General features: G+C 40.3%; 2 protein-coding genes and 1 non-coding gene across 3 annotated transcripts; 1 reads left to right on the forward strand and 2 right to left on the reverse strand.

Moving 5' to 3' along the window:
- Positions 1-156: 156 nt before the first annotated feature.
- On the reverse strand, positions 157-10581 carry esco2 (establishment of sister chromatid cohesion N-acetyltransferase 2). The gene is made up of 15 exons (XM_040124460.1): positions 10194-10581; positions 9094-9161; positions 8191-8345; positions 7659-7971; positions 7162-7483; positions 6219-6340; positions 5902-6013; positions 5574-5661; positions 5261-5303; positions 4959-5100; positions 4613-4744; positions 3934-4023; positions 3427-3570; positions 2239-2423; positions 157-908 (listed from the first exon to the last, which is right to left on the reverse strand). Exons 2-15 carry the CDS (start codon positions 9144-9146, stop codon positions 776-778), a joined length of 2034 nt encoding a protein of 677 aa, XP_039980394.1. The 5' UTR covers positions 9147-9161; positions 10194-10581; the 3' UTR covers positions 157-775.
- A 538-nt stretch (positions 10582-11119) lies between these two features.
- ccdc25 (coiled-coil domain containing 25) lies at positions 11120-14725 on the forward strand. Its single transcript, XM_040124412.1, has 9 exons — positions 11120-11296; positions 11466-11513; positions 11721-11760; positions 12124-12175; positions 12833-12908; positions 13186-13289; positions 13600-13802; positions 14260-14305; positions 14581-14725. The coding sequence occupies exons 1-9, from the start codon at positions 11272-11274 to the stop codon at positions 14608-14610; spliced, it is 624 nt and encodes a 207-aa protein (XP_039980346.1). The 5' UTR covers positions 11120-11271; the 3' UTR covers positions 14611-14725.
- A 1859-nt stretch (positions 14726-16584) lies between these two features.
- Positions 16585-16657, reverse strand: trnaa-agc. The gene has a single exon. It is a non-coding gene; the product is annotated as a tRNA-Ala (tRNA).
- Between the last annotated feature and the right edge of the window lie 265 nt (positions 16658-16922).

The following is a 16922-nucleotide window of genomic DNA, read 5'->3' on the forward strand; positions in this document are numbered from 1 at the left end:
TGACTGCTCACAGCTAAGAAATAGTCCCACTTCTTCTCATCTAACTCTCAGCAAGAAAGTAAATAAGTGTATCTCTCAAGATGTCAAACTATTTCTTTATCAACTTTCATTTCGAATTAGGTTTCAAGTTGTACAGATGGCATTTTATGAAACAAGTCTAGGTTCATAAAACAAAGGCAATGTTTATTAAATCTATTTACAAAGTAGAATGCCACTAAACAATGGCTTCCACCTTTCAACAGGTCAACGTCTATAAACATATTTTCTTCCAGAAAACCTTGAGCTTGTACCAAGAAAAAAGAAAAATCTGAACATTTAAGTGAACATATCAAAGGAGGTTTCCAGTTTACTTTGATGCAAGAAAACAAAATGATTCAAAGCAAGCTACATGGATATATCCAGAAATGGGAAATATTATCCGTCACTCCACATTTAAACTCCTTATTATGTGAAATATAAACATCTGAAAGCACTGCCAATATACACACACACAACATTCAACAGTAAATTAGGCAGCTCCAAGTATAAATACTGAGCAATAGCAGGTGTATTAATAACATAAAAACACTAAACCTACTTTATCCTAAGGAGAATGCATAATAATTTTACAACTCAAGCTTATACACACTTGTCAATACAAATCAAAGCCTGGCCTAGCCAACATGAAAAACCGGAACAGTTGCCTGAATATCTTAAATCAGTAATGCAAGTATTGCATATGAACAGGCCCAATAGTAGCTTTAATCCACGTATTTAGATAAATCCTTTCCAAACTTCACGCAATGAAGTTGTAAACGAGGAAGGCTGGTGTGTTGCAGTACTTGGTCGCGAACAGTTTGCCGTCAGGCGTCGGGTCAGAGAAGGCAATTTCCTCCTTGGTCAGATGACTGCCGTACATGAAGGTGCTCCTGAGAAGAAAAAAAACAACAAACAAATTAGCGTGAAGGACAACCAGCTGTAACCCTCAACATGTTTGAGAGCATCTTCTGTGGTTTTCCCTTGTTAGAAATCAATAGTTTTTGGCTGTGTTGTCGGTTGTTTAGCCTGTCTTATACACTTTGAGGGGAGGCAGAGCCATTACAACATTTAGGGAATCAGCTGTACACTGCTTAATGGGAGGTGAAGATGTTTGCACTTAGATGATCTAGATAAAAAGGGGGAAATAATGCTCTATTTGTCTTCAAATGAAAGTCCTGTTCGCTCTTACAAGAATAAGCTTCAAGGGCGAGGGCTAAGTGTGTTTAGTGTTTCAGCAGCTCGCTGGTAACGAAGAGCTTTAAAAGGTAAATAGATATTTGATAAGAAATCAAAAAGTCTAAATACTTTCTTTTGCCTGCTGTGGGCAGCAATGTTATAAAATGTTTTTGTATCTGACTGGAGGCCGTCGGGAGATGTTACAGTCCTAAATTAATAAGTGAATTAATAATTTTTAATTAGTTAGTCCATCTATCCATTTTCTGCCACCTGTTCAGGCTTTGCTTTCATTTAATTCATTATATAATTAGGAATTATTGTTAAATACTCCTAGACGATATCATCTCTACCGGTTTCCATCGCGCGTAAATATTTTGGCAGGTACCATTGTGAAAGAGGTGTTAAAGTGTTCTTACATTTAACATGGTGAACGCTGCAGAAACCTTAATTACCCAAATTGTGCATTGTTATCATCCACCACAAATTTACACACTAACTCGATTCTACTTTTGACCTACCACTCCTGGTTTTCCTGTGTTAAAATATTGCTAATAATCCCTTTATTAAGTTCACATACTTTCGGTTTAACATCCAAATTCACTGGGTGGCTAATCTGGAAAACCTGTCGGTTTGTTTACAACCGGAGCATCACCAGGTTCTGAGAGCTCAGCAGTTAACGTAGTCTGCAACTGACATAACCAGAGCTGTGAACATAAAACCCAAGTTGTTATTTAACCCTAGTTTTCCTTGAACTGACACCGCATTTTCCATACAATCGAAAAGGGAAACAGGAGGGAGGGAGAATGTGAGAAGACAAGATGTCACTTGTTATGAACTCATCTTTTATCTTTACTTGTGAGCTGAACTGTAAGGTTTAGAAATGACCACAAAGCAGCACTGAAAAGAAAAAACTACTGTTGATGCGCGTTTGTTGTGGTCATTTCTTAACAATATGGTTTTATATACCTAAGCTCAGGACAAGGACTAACTTGTACAGAGAAACATGACAGTAAGAGGACAATAAGATTCAGTGTAACGTTGTACCTGACGGTGTCCAGCATGCGGGTGGCGATGCCCTGCCGTCTGGCGAGGCTGAAGACCCAGACCCGGCTGATCCCGCACAGAGCTTGTTCTGGGATGGTGGAGCAGCACCAGGCTCTGTGTCGCTCCATGAAGTCGTCCTTTTTCATGTCCTTGTGTCGATCTGGCTGCTCGAGGACTCTGTAGGCCTGGAAGGGGCAGAAAGTGTATCCAGCATCAATACAAGATACTGAACTAGCACGTCGCATGTCTAATGTTCACGAGTGTCCGGACTCGTAAGGGCCCTTTGGCTGACGATTCATGAGGGAAAACGGGGCTGTTTTAGCTCAAAAGTAAAAAAGGTATCAACCAGAGATACTGTAGAAGCCTCGGAAATGTTAGTAGTCCTGATTGAAAATTTTAAGATCAAAAGAGAGAACACAATATTTTCCCTTTGCATTTTCATTAAACAACAGACAGGCACCTTAATAAGCTTTTTTTTTTTTGGCTGCATACCAGGTTTGAGAGTTTGTTTTGGAGGGTTTCTGCTTCTTCACCCAGGAAATAGTTTAGTGAGGTGGTTAAGTGCTGCTGCCAGTGCAGACACCGAGTATAATATAAAGAGAATCGCTGCCTGCGTCAGCCTTTTGGACTCCGTTATATCTTTATGACGATACTCGTCTCGTGATCAATTTTGTTACTAGATGACGGTCTAAACAGTTGCGTCAATCCTTAAATGTGTGGCCTAGAGGTTAATATAGGTGAGGTGCTCTTTATTTCAGGCATAGCAGATCGCCTCAGCTGTAAAACGCTGTAGAAAGCTTTTGCATAACAACAACTATTAATATCATCTTCATGTAGCTTATGTCAAGTCGAGAAAACAGGTGGCCCTCACAACATCCTGTCTATGAAGCCAGTGCTGGTCAAGAATCTATAAACCAGGCTTTTAAATAAATAAGTAAATAAAATTAAATAAAATCCCCCCCGTCAATTCTTAGGCAAATTTACATCTTCAGGTCTCTATGTGGAACATAAAAATAAAAGATCACTGTTAGATTGAAGTGATCACAACCAATGGACTCCAGTATCTGCTGTAACATAGGCTCACAGGCCAAAAAGATCTGGAATCGCTGTATTAAGATCTTTATGAACAAATACCAAGAGAAAGTGTAATGAGGCCGAAGCTGCCATGCGCTCGTACGACAGACCTACCTGTCGTATGGGTTCCGCGACCAGACATCCCACCACCATTCGCTCCGTGTTGATGAACAGGTAGGTCTTGGCCTGTGTTGGTCTGCTCAGAGTCACCTGCTGGAAACCCAGCTCGTTGTCCGCTACGCGACGCACATCCTCAGCCTGAAACCAAACACACAAACAGGAAAATTGCATGAAGAAGAAGAAACCAACAACAATAACAAAAAAAAAACATTAAAGAACAAGTTTGAAAACTTGTTAGAAAACAAAAAACCTTCACAACTTGTGCACCACTTGTATATTGATTATCAGTCTGGTGTGACCATCTGTGATTTGCTTAATCCCTGTTTATCTTTTGTTGCCTTCACATCACATTAAATGACATCCTTTCAAGTAACACACCAATTCCTGTACATTGATAGGTTTGATTATCTACACATTCTGACCTGTCTTTTGCTGATTAACAGTGAGAACAAGCCCACTATAAGAAACAAGCTAGGGTGCATCCGCTGTTCAGGCCCACACCTTTTTGATGGCGTATTTGGGATCATCTGGCATGACCAGGAGAATTTTTCCATCCCAGAACTCAGCCACCACCCGCTCCTTCTTCCAGCCCTGGAAACACAACAGAGAGAAGCTGCAGTTATTAGCCAACAACTCAAAACAAACTCACTTTCTTCATAAAATCAAACTGATGCCAGCAGCCTTGGCAGAAAAAATCTCTGGAAAATAGCAAACTACTTCAGAGAGAAACAAGTCACTTCATCAGTACAGTGGCAAAAAAGAAGAAGAAAAAACAAACAAAAAAAAACATTTTGGGATTTTTTTTCTTTAGTAAAAACAGCCATTTGTTGGATAATAGAATAAAGAATAATCACCAGGTTTAAAAACATGATTGTATCAATTTTTGAGACTAAAAGGGAAATAAATAGCACAAGTTAAGTAAAGTAATAATGAAATTTACATGAAATTTTCTTTGTCAACCTGGTCTGCTCAGGTTGAAATTTCGTTTTCATAATCCTATTTGAATTCATGGTTCTGTGCACAATCAAACCAAACAAGTACCACTACCGGATGTTAATTAAGTTGTGAAGAACTACTCACATCTCATGAGTGCCCAGGTAATCAATTTATGAAAAAATACAAGTGTCTAGTGTCTGTACCGGGGAGTTCGGAGAGATGGAAGGAAGGAGAAAAGTTTTACCACAAACTTGATGGAGTCGAGGAAGCGCTGGTGGAACTGGGTGTGTTGGAAATTGTCCTCCGGATTGTCGGCGCTGTACACCATCCCACACGAGCTGCAGGTTGTTGCTCCAAACTGCTTCTGACCTGCATCCTGATGAGGAAGACACAGAAAAATACATCCAACACACACACACATGAAGGCAAATACACAAAAGATATTGAAATCAAAGTAAGATATTGAATACTGGAACTAAGAACAAACCAGTTTTGATACAAAATATCTACATCAGCCCTAAGAAATGTATTCTCCAATATGCTGGGCTCAGGAATGTACCAAAATATAATAATTTAAAACATTAACATACGATGATGAGCTGGTCACCATCCTGCTTCTCTTTCCTCCTGCGTGCACATCGCTCTTTAGCTGAAGATGGAGTTTGCAGTGACGTGATTGGGCCAGAGGGGGTGCTGCAGGGCACTGGAAGCTGCCGAGCTGCATTTTTTAACCTACAGGACAAAAGGTACAAACCATTAAAAAACAAACAAACAAACAATGGTACCAGAGGAAATCAACATGGCATTCCAAGTGACGGGATGCAAATGTTGTTTAATGTTGCCAATCTTTTTCCAATAAGAGATTTAAGTGTTGATGACTTAACAGTCTCACCTCTTGGAGGCAGAGCCAAAGATGGGATACACTGCTGCAGATTCTTGGGAGAAAAACAAAAAACAAAAAACATTTAAAAACATTGGCCAACGCACCATCCCGTCCACCAAGTTCGGTGCAAATCGGAACAGCAGTTTGTGTGTAATCTTCCCGACAAATAGGTAATGAAACCAGGAAAGTAGACTCAATAGTGTCAGATGTCTCGTAAGTGTTGGTGTGTGTGTGTGTGTGTGTGTGTGTGTGTGTTGGTGGTTAAATGTACTGTCAGTAATAAATGTATTATTGCACTGGAACTGTTGCACTGTGCGGCTACCTTTGGGCGGGCTGGAGGCAGCGCTGGTGGGACTTGTATCACTTAGGTCAAAGATGGGCTCAGACCCACCGTCTGTCAAAGAATCGTCCTGGAAAAAGTTGAGTTCAATATTATGAGCAATGGTGGCAGAAATTCTAAAAAACGCAGAAAATCACGGTTCTCTGAATAATGAGCAACAGCATTAATATTCAACCACAAATGTCCGGTAACGATGAACAACTGCAGCTGAAGTTCGGCTACGGTAAACTGAAAGTAGATGAAGTTTTTAAGAACATACGAAGGACAAGCAAAATGTCCATGAATATGCGGCTCTACACTTCTGCTGTACCTGAGTAATGGTGGATAAGGCTGTAGATGCAGAACCTGGTATTGGGGTCCTTGTCAACACAATCGTCAGCTCCTTGGTGATCCCATATTTCTCCATCAAGACTTTCGGTGAGCTGAGGGAAGAGGAGGATTGTTGACCATCCGGAGCAATGCATTTGCCCTTACACCAAGAGTTTAGTTTAAAAAAATAAAATAAAATAAAAAAATAAATAAATAAATAAATTGCAGGTTTTTGTATACAAAATTTTGGTCAAATATAGAAATTTGCACACAGACACTCACTGGGGGCAGCTAGACTTTCATATATTGGTAAAGCACCTTAACAAATGTGGAGTTTCAGGCTCTTCGTTAAAAGAGTCCATCCAATCTGTCGGATCAAACTTTGCTCTCTGCTTGGTGCTTGGGCGCTTCTGTTCTGTCTCAACCGGCTGGACTGCAGTCTGCAGGAAACAACCAGTGTGGAAATAGTATCAAGAAGGAAAAGAAGAAGGAGAGGAAAAAAAACCAAACAAACCACATCTGGACAAACACCACAGTAAAAGCTCCACAGAGAGACTTTTTGCATTTTGCCAATTTGAGTTGTGCTTGCGTTTTCAGCTCAAAAGCACTGTGCCTAAGTACAGCATCACAAAGCTGCTAGCGTGGCTGTGGATGCTCAGTCTTACTTTCCATATCAATTAATTTGCCAATCATTATCTTGATTAACCAATTGTTTTGTTTGGAAAGTCGTGAAAAGCATCCATCACAATTCCATAGAGGGACCAGTGAGTCAGGAGCATTTTTGCTTAAAAACAAAATAAAAAACCTAAATTATTATTATTTAATTGTAATTATTTTCTGTTAATCAACTGCTAATCAACTGTTTCAGCTCTAAACATACTGGTCCCTATAGCTACATTCCACATATTGTGTTCCAACTCACTGTTAATATAAACTGTTAAAATCAGTGACACTAAGATCAGATCAACACTAAGATGGAAGATTTTTTGGATGTGATTATGGGGACTCCCACAAAAATTAAGCAGTACATCTTTAAAAAACACACAACAATGCAGCAATGCAGCCAAGCTGTGCCTGGTCGAGAATTCACTTCATGGCTTGAAATTAGGATGTGACGAGCACTGCCTGATGTTGCCTCCCTCATCTATTGATTGTAGCATTACAGCACATTCTAGTGGGGGCTCAGACAAATATCAAGCAGTGGCATAAAAAACATTTTACCAACAAAGTGTAAACACACAAACATGGTGGTTCTGCTCACCTGTTCAGGATGTTTATGTTGTTGGTTCATCACCAAAGCAGGCTGCTGCTGCTCCTGCTGCGTTGTCTTCTCACTCTTTTTTTGCGGCAGGGAAGCTTTATCTTTCCCCTGGACTGAAGCCGGCCTGGTCGAGGACTTTGGTGCAGATTTCTTGTACATTGATGTAGGTTTCTTCCCCGTACCGAAGAAAGCAGCTCCGACAAAGATCTTCGGTTTAGGCTTCAGGCTGCTGAAAGTGATGGTGATTGCTTTCTTGGACTCTGCTTGTTTAGTGCTGCTGGCGGGAGCAGCAGTCTTAGTAGATGCTGGTTTAGCTGTGACACTGTTGAATTTAATAATGCAACAGAAGGAAAGCCAGATTAAAGATAAATTATGACTAAAACTAAGCTTATGATGAAAATTGCATACACCTTTGATGCCCAAAAAACTAGAGCACGTTGTCAGAAAGCTACAGAAGCACCAGCATAACAGCTGCGACTGGGCTGTAACAAACAAACCTGCTATTAAGTTTCGACAGCTTGATTGTCTTTGTGGATGTCGCATAGCTTTTGATACCCATCTTCCCCGCATTACTAGATCCTGCGGGAACCTTTCCTGGCTTTTTGCCTCCTTTTACATTCTTCTTATTCTTCTTAGCCGGCTTTTTTGCCTGGGGGGGAGGCGATGGAAGAGTAGAAGGACAAGGCAGAGACTCCTTTATCGCCTTCCTCTCTAGTGGAGTGAGATAGACGGGCTTTTGCTTGCCATAGAAGGAGCTTGTAACCATGGTAGGTTTGAACGGAGATTTACGGGGCGATTTGGCTGGTGAGCCTAGAGAAAGGGGCAAATAAAATGGATACGGATGGTGAAGTCAAGAATGGGTATGGGGGAAAAAATGGGAAAAAAAGAATAGTCATTTGCAGTATAACTCTGTAACCTTAGAGGCTTAGTAGTTAAAATCCAAAATACATCTTTATCAAAGTTCAGAGAATCATATCAACTGACCACATCATCTGAACAGCAAGATTGCCTTTCACCAGCCCACCCTACCTGCTGGTCTACGTGGGGATTTCTGTGGCGAGGGACAGTTCTCCTTGTCCAGACACTCAGCTGGCTTCTTTCTGGTTGGAGACTGCCGGGGCTTTCTTGGGGATCTCCTCTTCAAGGGGGACATCTCCTCCCTCACCCCCTTCTTGGCCGGGTGACTGGTGTTTGAATAACAGAAGGTGAGAAACAGTGCCACAGTGCCGCTGATCAAAAATTGGCTTTAATTAGGTTTTCCCAGATGAAAACCTCACGTTAGATTTGAACAAATTCTTATGGTGAAATTGGATCTGTGCAGTAGTGCGTAGTAACATTGTAAAACAACGATACTACGGCATAGATGCACAGATGGTAATGTGAATATTAAACAAAACACAACCAGAAATTTCAATGCCAAAATAGTTGAAATAAAAATATGAATCAAGAACTCAAATATGAATAATTAAGAAAAATAAATAGTAAAAATATGCAACAGAACTGTATTAAGCACATGAGGATACACAGTATTTTAATAACTCCAACTGTTTGTCATTAGGGCTAAATATTGTTTGAAATTCTTCCATACTAGTGTCAATATGACAACCAAGTTTTGGTACTAGTGCCAAAGTGATGTGTTGTTTTGGTTTCATGAAAATAAAGAAGCCACACACAAGACAGAACAGCTGTAGGAACTTTGAATGGCATTAAATAAGACTCTAAATTTGGTCTTTTGACTTAAATCAGGAACTATCTAAGTATTCAGTACCGGCTTTCCGTGCTTGGTAGTTTTCCATAATCTTTCATACGGACACATTTCTGTCCGTACCAAAAAAAAAGTAGTGAACAGTAGCCCAGTTTATTTTATCTGAGCGTATAGTACATTTTGAGAGTAAATTAGCTAGCCAGGAACTCAGTGTGTTGACAACAAACCTGTCAGAGTCCAGAGAGGAGAGCTTTCTCTTCCTGGTAGTAGCGGGCATCATTTTCACAAACGTCACCTACACACACAGAACAACATTATCAGGTCTTCTGGGTTGACACAAAAGATAACACAGCTTTAAGCATTTCAGAGGGAAATGTTTATCCTCTAACATATTTGTAAATGTCGAAAACCTACTGCAATGGTGGTCATATGAAAAAAACCTAAGGCATGCCTCTAAATGCATCTGTTTGCTGGATCTTAAATGTAAAGTTCAATTATTTACTAAATAACGATTTTTAAATGATCACTAGGCTTGTTGTCATTAATCTTGCTTTTAAAAAAAAAAAAAAAAAAAACAGCAGGTCCCAGAGGAAGGTGCAACACGTTTTGATCAAGGAATTTTTCTATCTATTTATCTCGCAATGTTAGTGTTTGACTTTTTTTTTTTTTCCTCTTACGAAAGCGAGACCTAATGCTTTCGTAACAACTACAGCCGCCGTAAGCAGTGCCACAAAACTTAGTAGTGGAGGTCATGAAAGGTCACAAGACCGAAATGCATTTTTAAGTCACTTCCTTTTTTTTTTGCTTGGAGATAAATGATCAGATTTTCGGCAGGAGTTTTGGTCTGAATATCTGACAGAGTGCCTGGAGAGGGTGGAGGCCGAACCCGGTAAACTGCACCCCCAGAACCTTTCTATCTGCGAGGTTATTGATAGATACTCTCAATTCAACGTTATGCCTGAAATTAAACCGAATTCAATCTCGTCTGTGCATAAATGTGAATTCACTCAGTATAAACGTTAGTTTAAGCTTATTTAAGAGCAAAAGTCGCCAAGGAAGGATAATTGGCGGGACGATTAGCTTATACAAAGGCGACTTTTATCTCCAATACAAACTAGCCAAGGCATCGATATCGACTAAATGTGGCCTAAACGTAAGCTCGATAGTTTTCTTTCCTCTGAGAAGTGATATTTGTCTGTTTTATAGCTCGCAAATAGGCGCTTCTTAACATAACGTCACTTATAGGCAAATGCGACATTTAGGAGAGAAACGAGCAAAGTATCAAACACCAAAAACAAAACCGTAAAACACGTATCAGTTATCTTACCGAACACGTATCCGTCGTGCTACATAAAGCGATAAACAAGAAAAAAAGTTGGTATAAGGTTGAGTTGGCGGCGGTTCTCCAGATTCTACTGCCCGCGTTTCTTCTCCGTGTTTTGAACAGCCCGCGCCAGCCTTCTTCGCAGCCTTCTTCTTCTTCTGCTTCTTCTTCTGCTTCTTCTTCGTTGTGTTTAATTGGCGGATCGGATACCAACTTTGCATACCGCCACCCACTGTGTCGGAGTGTGTAGACTCATGACATTAGATAATCTGAATATTGATCGGTTAAAAAAATTAGACCCTAATTCCTAATCGTGGCCGTATTATAGAACCTATCACCCCCTTCTTATTTCCCTGACAGCGCAGTAGTGATTTTAAAACCCGCGCCAGACTTCCGGAAGCGGAAAACGCTATATAATCAAGTTGCCAAACTAAGAGCGCTGAGGGCCTTCTCGTCCTAGCCTTCAAAATAAAAGATAATTCGTTAATAGCGATTTATCAGTCTTTTCACTCTACACACTCTTGTACTCTGCAAAAGTTTTAGGCACTAAAAATGAAAAAAGAGAGGCTGCTTTCAAAAATAATGCCATGAATATTTTGTATTATCAGTTAAATTCAACACTTTAAATTTTGCTATCAATCAGAATAAGTATAAGAAATACTGAACAAACATGGTAGAAATGTAGGGTTTTTTTTTGAGAGGGAATATAAAGCCTTTAAGCTATAAAAAAAAAGGAATTTAAAGCTCCAAAGAGACTAAAGTGAAGTAAAGACTAGCGGGGAAACAGCTATGAAAAGCATACAGAGAAATTCCCAAATCATAAACTTCCAGTCTTGGTCAGAATAACCTTGTAGGGGGCCCCAGGGCAAAAGTTTGACACTCAAATTTATTGAATGCCCAGCTTTTACTTTGAAGACGGAACTGTGTACTTCCGGGGTCAACTAGTTCATGCGAAAAGTGACAGTTGCAACGATCCGTCGGCTCAGAGCTGAGCACATTCAGTTGTGTTCGTAATTTGCGTGTTACCTCTCAAACTTCACACACTATTCATCTTCCGGAGGCGAGTTTTAATCCACCTAAAATGGTGTTTTACTTCACAAGTGCCGGTGAGTGAGGCCACGGCGTTAGCAGCAGTGTTAGCTTCTAGCACGGTTAGCCAGCTACCTTGAAAGCTACAAGTTTTATTTCTCGTTTTATTTGACTTCTGTCTGTGTCTTTTATGCGTTTCGTGCCGGCTAATATCACTGTTTAAATCAATAATTCCTCTTCTCTCAGTGGTGGAGCCTCCGTACACAATCTACATGGGAAAGGACAAGTATGAAAGTAAGATTGTTAGCGTTGCAGTACAATGTCTGTATGTATGTTTATATTATTATTTATTATTTATTATAACCTTTGGCTTGTGCTGTGTCTCTGATCGTTACGTTATTCAGCACGAATCAGTATTTATCACGAGCCACAAGTTATGCCACACGAACTTTAACTTGAGGTTGTTGTTTTGTTTGTTTGTTTGTATTTGTTTGTCAACAGATGAGGATCTAATCAAGTACGGATGGCCTGAAGACATCTGGTGAGGTCACACGTTCACGTCTCCATCACAACTTTTCATGTCAACAGGACGTTTGCGCGGGGAAAGTGACTCAAATACACAATAAAGTCCGTAGTTCCTGAACCTGGTGGAGTTTATTTTACTTAGAGTTGAAAGATCCCAAAGACTGTTTACGGATATAGTTTGGAAATGATCAGTAAGGAGAATTAATCGATCCAGCAACTTCCTAACCTTGGATATTCTTTAAGTACTTGTATAATCAAAATACACCTACATGTGTCAGCATATTTGTTTTGTTTTTTCTTTTTCTTTTTGTCATTGTTTTGTCATTTGAACTGAACAACTGATGATTTCTTTTTTTGTTTGTTTGTTTCCAATCTCCAGGTTTCATGTGGACAAACTGTCCTCGGCTCACGTTTACTTGAGGTTGCCAAAGGTAAGGAGTCAACACAGTGAATGAGAATAAAGCCTGGAATGCTAAGATTTGAAAAAGACATATTCGGGTTGTGATACCTGACGTTAGAAATGGCACAACAAATCATTTTAATTTTTGCATATTTGAGCCCCAGATCAAGATCTTTGGTCATTTTACAAGTAGCCAAGTTCAAAGCACCGCAGTGGGGAAAGAACTCAAGAGGGGTGACCGCGACGCTCAAGCCGAAAGTGTTTTCAGGGTGGGCTGCTGCTTTCAACTGGGAAAAACAATACCAGTAACAGCACTTTTTTTTTTTTTTCTGAGTGTGAGCATGTATACTTGAGCTGAAACAATTAGTCAGTCAGTCAATCGACAGAATAATAATCAGCTATTGAGACACCAGTTAATCATTAAAGGCCTTTTTTTGGTAAACAAACATACCAAACGTCCCTGGTTCCCAGCTTCTTATTTGTGAGGATTCGCTGCTTTTCTTAATGTGGTAGTAAACTGAATATCTGTTGGAGTGTTCGGTTTGTACAGTTTGGACGAGACGATGACTGGTTGATAAGGAGGATGTACACTGTCACCTGCTTTTATAGAGTGTGGTATCTGAACCTCAATCCCTCAACCACGCACACTCTCAGGCACTGCTGATTGCTCTGTGGGTGTCTTTTCTAGGGACAGACCATAGATGATATTCCCCCGGAGGTGCTGATAGACTGTGCACAGCTAGTGAAAAACAACAGCATCCAAGGTAAAGACCCGCTTTCCTGACAACGTCAGCCACGTATCAACCACGAGCACCGAGCCCGGGAACACGCTCGTCGTCTCCTAGGCTGGGTTAAACCAGAGCCACGGCTGATCAGAGTGCATGAAATCTAGCTGAGTGTTTTTGCCCTGAAACCCAGAGGCCGACAACTACCCTGAGAAATCATCCCGTCAGAGCCATTTTCCAATTTGAGCGTGAGACATGCGTACCCCGTGTTGAGCGTTTCAAATGAATTAAAGTTACCTGTGTTGTGTGCGGCCAGGCTGTAAGATGAACAACATCAACGTGGTTTACACACCGTGGGCCAACCTGAAGAAAACCGGAGACATGGACGTCGGACAGATTGGCTTCCATCGGCAAAAAGAGGTCAGTAAAACGCAACTCAAATAAAAACACCCAACTGTTTGACGATGTAACAAAGACTTTTATCAAAATAATGACAGATTCATGTTCAGTGACGCATTTTATCTCATTCTGATTTTCATACTTACATAAATGAATTGGAGCAATCAGCTGCATCTGGAAAAGGACACACGATTGAATCTCAGCACAAGTTTTAAAACATATTTGGCGCAGAGTGTCTGATCCTAACACTTCATTTATTCAACATCACAAATTGTTTACGGATCCTCTGCCGGCAGTTTGAAGTGTCTCACGCCTGTGCCGTGTTTCACAGGTGAAGATCGTGGCGGTGGAGAAAAAGATCAACGAGGTCGTAAACCGTCTGGAGAAAACAAAAGTCGAACGCTTCCCCGACCTGGCGGCAGAGAAGGAGTCGAGAGACAGAGAGGAGAGGAACGAAAAGAAGGCTCAACTCCAAGAACAGAAGAGGAGAGAGAAGGAAGAGCAGAAGAGGAAAAAAGAGATGGAGGAACTCAGGTGCGTCGGCAACTGGTCCGAATGAGACAACGTAAAACAGTTTGATTTCTCCATCGATCAGTTCTTCTATCAGACTCAGTGTTTTCACGCACTTAAACCAGAGCAGGTTTCGCATTCCGCAGGCTTGACAAAGCCGATTAATAATGGAAGCAAATCATTGCCATAAAAATTTGAATTATATCAGCAAATGAAAACCGGAATTTTGAAAGTTAATCACTGCTGAACACTTAGTGTTGGAGTTTCAATACCACTGAATTAATTGCACTGAAATATCAAAACCATCTTTCTGCATTTATGTGGTCTCAATTTCTCTTTGTTACATTCCCAATAGTCAATTTCAAGTTGTGACATTTCAGAAACTTTATTTACTGTATATCTTTATTTTAGGATTCACATGATATTCTTATTAAATCTTGTTAAATCATCTGTATTTTTTTTTTTTGGTTTCCGTCCCCAGGAACTATTCATCCCTGATGAAGGATGAAAATATGAAGACTAACGAGGTGAGGATGGCGACCAACCAGGAGAAATCATACTGTTTCTCACATGCTCAACATCTAAATACATTTACGCTTATTGTGTAGAATAATTCGCAGACAGGAAAAGTCAACAAATCTAATAAATTCAGAAAAGGCAGCATAAAGCTCACTATTTGCTCTCTTAGATAAACCACATTAATGCACTGGAGGGAAAAATTGTTAGGATATGGGAGTTTTGAGAACAAAAGGTTTTGAGGAACACGTAATGATACATGTCCCTCACTGCGTGGTGTTTGCAGGATGGCTACGATTCAGATGACTTCATGTAAGAGGCGAAGACGAGGCAGCAAGCAGACGGACTCCTCCTCCACCTCTCAGATCTGCTGTCGGGACGCTCCCCTGCTGCTTTTGCTTGCTGTAACTCTGCACTGACATTTAGGGGGGAAAAAAAAAAAAAAAGAAGAAAAAAAAAAAAAGACAAATGGATACCCTTGACACTTTTGGTCACTTGGAGCAGAAAGCGAGCCAGCGAGGGACAGCGCCGGGTCTTACTCCGCATGCTGACGGGTTCGGACACTGCTTCCAAACCAAACCAAGCTGGCTGACCTCTTCATCACAGGATAACACTGTAGAAGAAGAACAACAACAACAACATGGGACAACAGGAAAAATGAGGGTCATTTTGGGTAGAGACACTCAGATAGCGGACTGCTTGCTCTTATGTTGACAAGCCATTATATTCTTTTGCGATGCATCGTAAACCAGTCCCAACCATTATCATCCGTTTGCAGAGCCGTGGTGTACGGAGCCCCTGAAGTCCTGAAAGACTTTTTTTTTTTTTTTTTTTATCTTGTGTACACAAATTTAGGGCTGCATGTGACAAGTATTTTCATACAACGCCTGTCTTATTTCCTGAAGCTCAAAGTGATGTCTTCACATTGCTTATTTTGTCCAACCAACTGTCCAAAATCCAAATAAATTAAGTTTACATGATGAAACACAGTAAGGCAGAAATTCCTTACATTTGAAAAGGTGCAAATCATCACGTTTGGCATTTTTGCTGGAAAAAAATGACCTCAACAATTAATAGATGAAAAAAAAAAAAGAAAGAAAAGAAAATAGTTTTTACGATCAGTTTCCTGCCAGTCGACTAGTCGATTAATCTGTTAATGGTTCCAGCTCCACAAACATGGTCATTATATTAGATCCATCTTGCTTGCACAAAATAGTAATTTGTATGCAGAGGACAAAAAAAAAAACACCTTTTCAGACTGCAGTTGCTCTGCAATTGTGCCAGAAGGGCGACGAAGTTCGTTCTTGATGTTTTGTAAATGTAATTTGACAAAAATGAATCTTAACTCAAGGTCTTTTTACTTGCTTTTTACAGAGCTTTTAAACACATCGCTCACAGTTTGATCGAAAGTTTAGTCAATAGCAATGCTGGACCTGCAGTACCAGTTCCACGACAGATGAGGAATATTACAGCAGCATCAGTCTAGACCAGCCAGATATGCACCAAGTACACCCAGCTAAAACAAAAGCAGTCTAATACAACAGTCCTGCAATAAATCCTGCTTTGTGAAGGTTGTAATGTTGAGTTTTTGTCCAAACTGCGTTAAAGAGGTGTTGATTCAACGGTGTGATCATTTGTGGAGGCTGCAATTTGTGGTGCTGTTGTGTTATGATGGCAGGTGTTCCTGTTATTTTGTGGACTCCATTCAACTCAATGACGGTAGGCTCAATTACAGACACACCTCTCGTATCAACAGCAGCACAAACTGCATCCTCCAGAACACCTCTTCAACACAGTTTCAACACATGTCGCAGGTTTACAGTAAACCGTTAAACACAAACAGTACTTTTTAAAAACTAAGAACTGCACCACTGGCCTGCAGGTTGTGTGTTTTTAAAATTGTAGCGGCTATTTCTTTTCCCCACTGTAGGTGGCAACATCAGCACATCTACACCGTGAATGCCTCTGGACAACCCGCAGGTCTAAAATGCTGATGCTCCTACTTCCCTTCCTTTGGAGGGGCAGAGTGGTGTTTGTCCGACAGTGACTGAAGGACTGTCCAGTTGCAAGCCAGTTCCATGAGGTGCTTTGCATTTATAAACATTTAATAAAATTTTAAGTTGTTTCACTCACGTTATCCTACTAAATTTTCTTCAATTTAGTTAATTTACTTCAATTTTCAGTCTGTTATGATTCTGATCTCCAATGTTTATGTTTATTTAGAATATGGATATACACTATTAAAAGATTAAAAGAAAACAACAATAATACTGTGGAGAATGAAATAAATTGGAGGATGCGGGCATCGATCCCGCTACCTCTCGCATGCTAAGCGAGCGCTCTACCATTTGAGCTAATCCCCCATTATGAGTCATCTTCCGAGCCGCCATATTTAAATTGCGGGTCGGCCAAAGGTCGTGGTTGATGGGATTTTTTGCATACAACTGATTTCAGATATTTAAGCATTCACAAAATGCATTAGGCAACTTTTTTGGCGTCTTATAAAGGAATAAATCTCGTTTGAAAAGATACAAAAAAGCTTAATTCCGAGTAGAAAGCAGGATTATTTTATTGGTCCATTGTCGTCAATAAAAACTCCAAACTAATGTAAATTAGTGTGAGTCATTG

Source organism: Xiphias gladius, chromosome 4, assembly GCF_016859285.1.
Source record: "Xiphias gladius isolate SHS-SW01 ecotype Sanya breed wild chromosome 4, ASM1685928v1, whole genome shotgun sequence".
Classification (NCBI taxonomy): domain Eukaryota; kingdom Metazoa; phylum Chordata; class Actinopteri; order Istiophoriformes; family Xiphiidae; genus Xiphias; species Xiphias gladius.

What these genes read in the sequence shown, in the direction of transcription:
- esco2 (XM_040124460.1), bottom strand. Translation starts at nt 9,146, where the DNA reads ATGATGCCCGCTACTACCAGGAAGAGAAAGCTCTCCTCTCTGGACTCT. An exon ending in AACATAAACATCCTGAACAG is followed by an intron (nt 6,341 to 7,161) that starts GTGAGCAGAACC and finishes TGTTTCCTGCAG; the next exon opens with ACTGCAGTCCAGCCGGTTGA. An exon ending in TGCCTCCAGCCCGCCCAAAG is followed by an intron (nt 5,304 to 5,573) that starts GTAGCCGCACAG and finishes TTTTCTCCCAAG; the next exon opens with AATCTGCAGCAGTGTATCCC.
- ccdc25 (XM_040124412.1), top strand. Translation starts at nt 11,272, where the DNA reads ATGGTGTTTTACTTCACAAGTGCCG. An exon ending in GTTTTACTTCACAAGTGCCG is followed by an intron (nt 11,297 to 11,465) that starts GTGAGTGAGGCC and finishes CTCTTCTCTCAG; the next exon opens with TGGTGGAGCCTCCGTACACA. An exon ending in GGATGGCCTGAAGACATCTG is followed by an intron (nt 11,761 to 12,123) that starts GTGAGGTCACAC and finishes TCCAATCTCCAG; the next exon opens with GTTTCATGTGGACAAACTGT.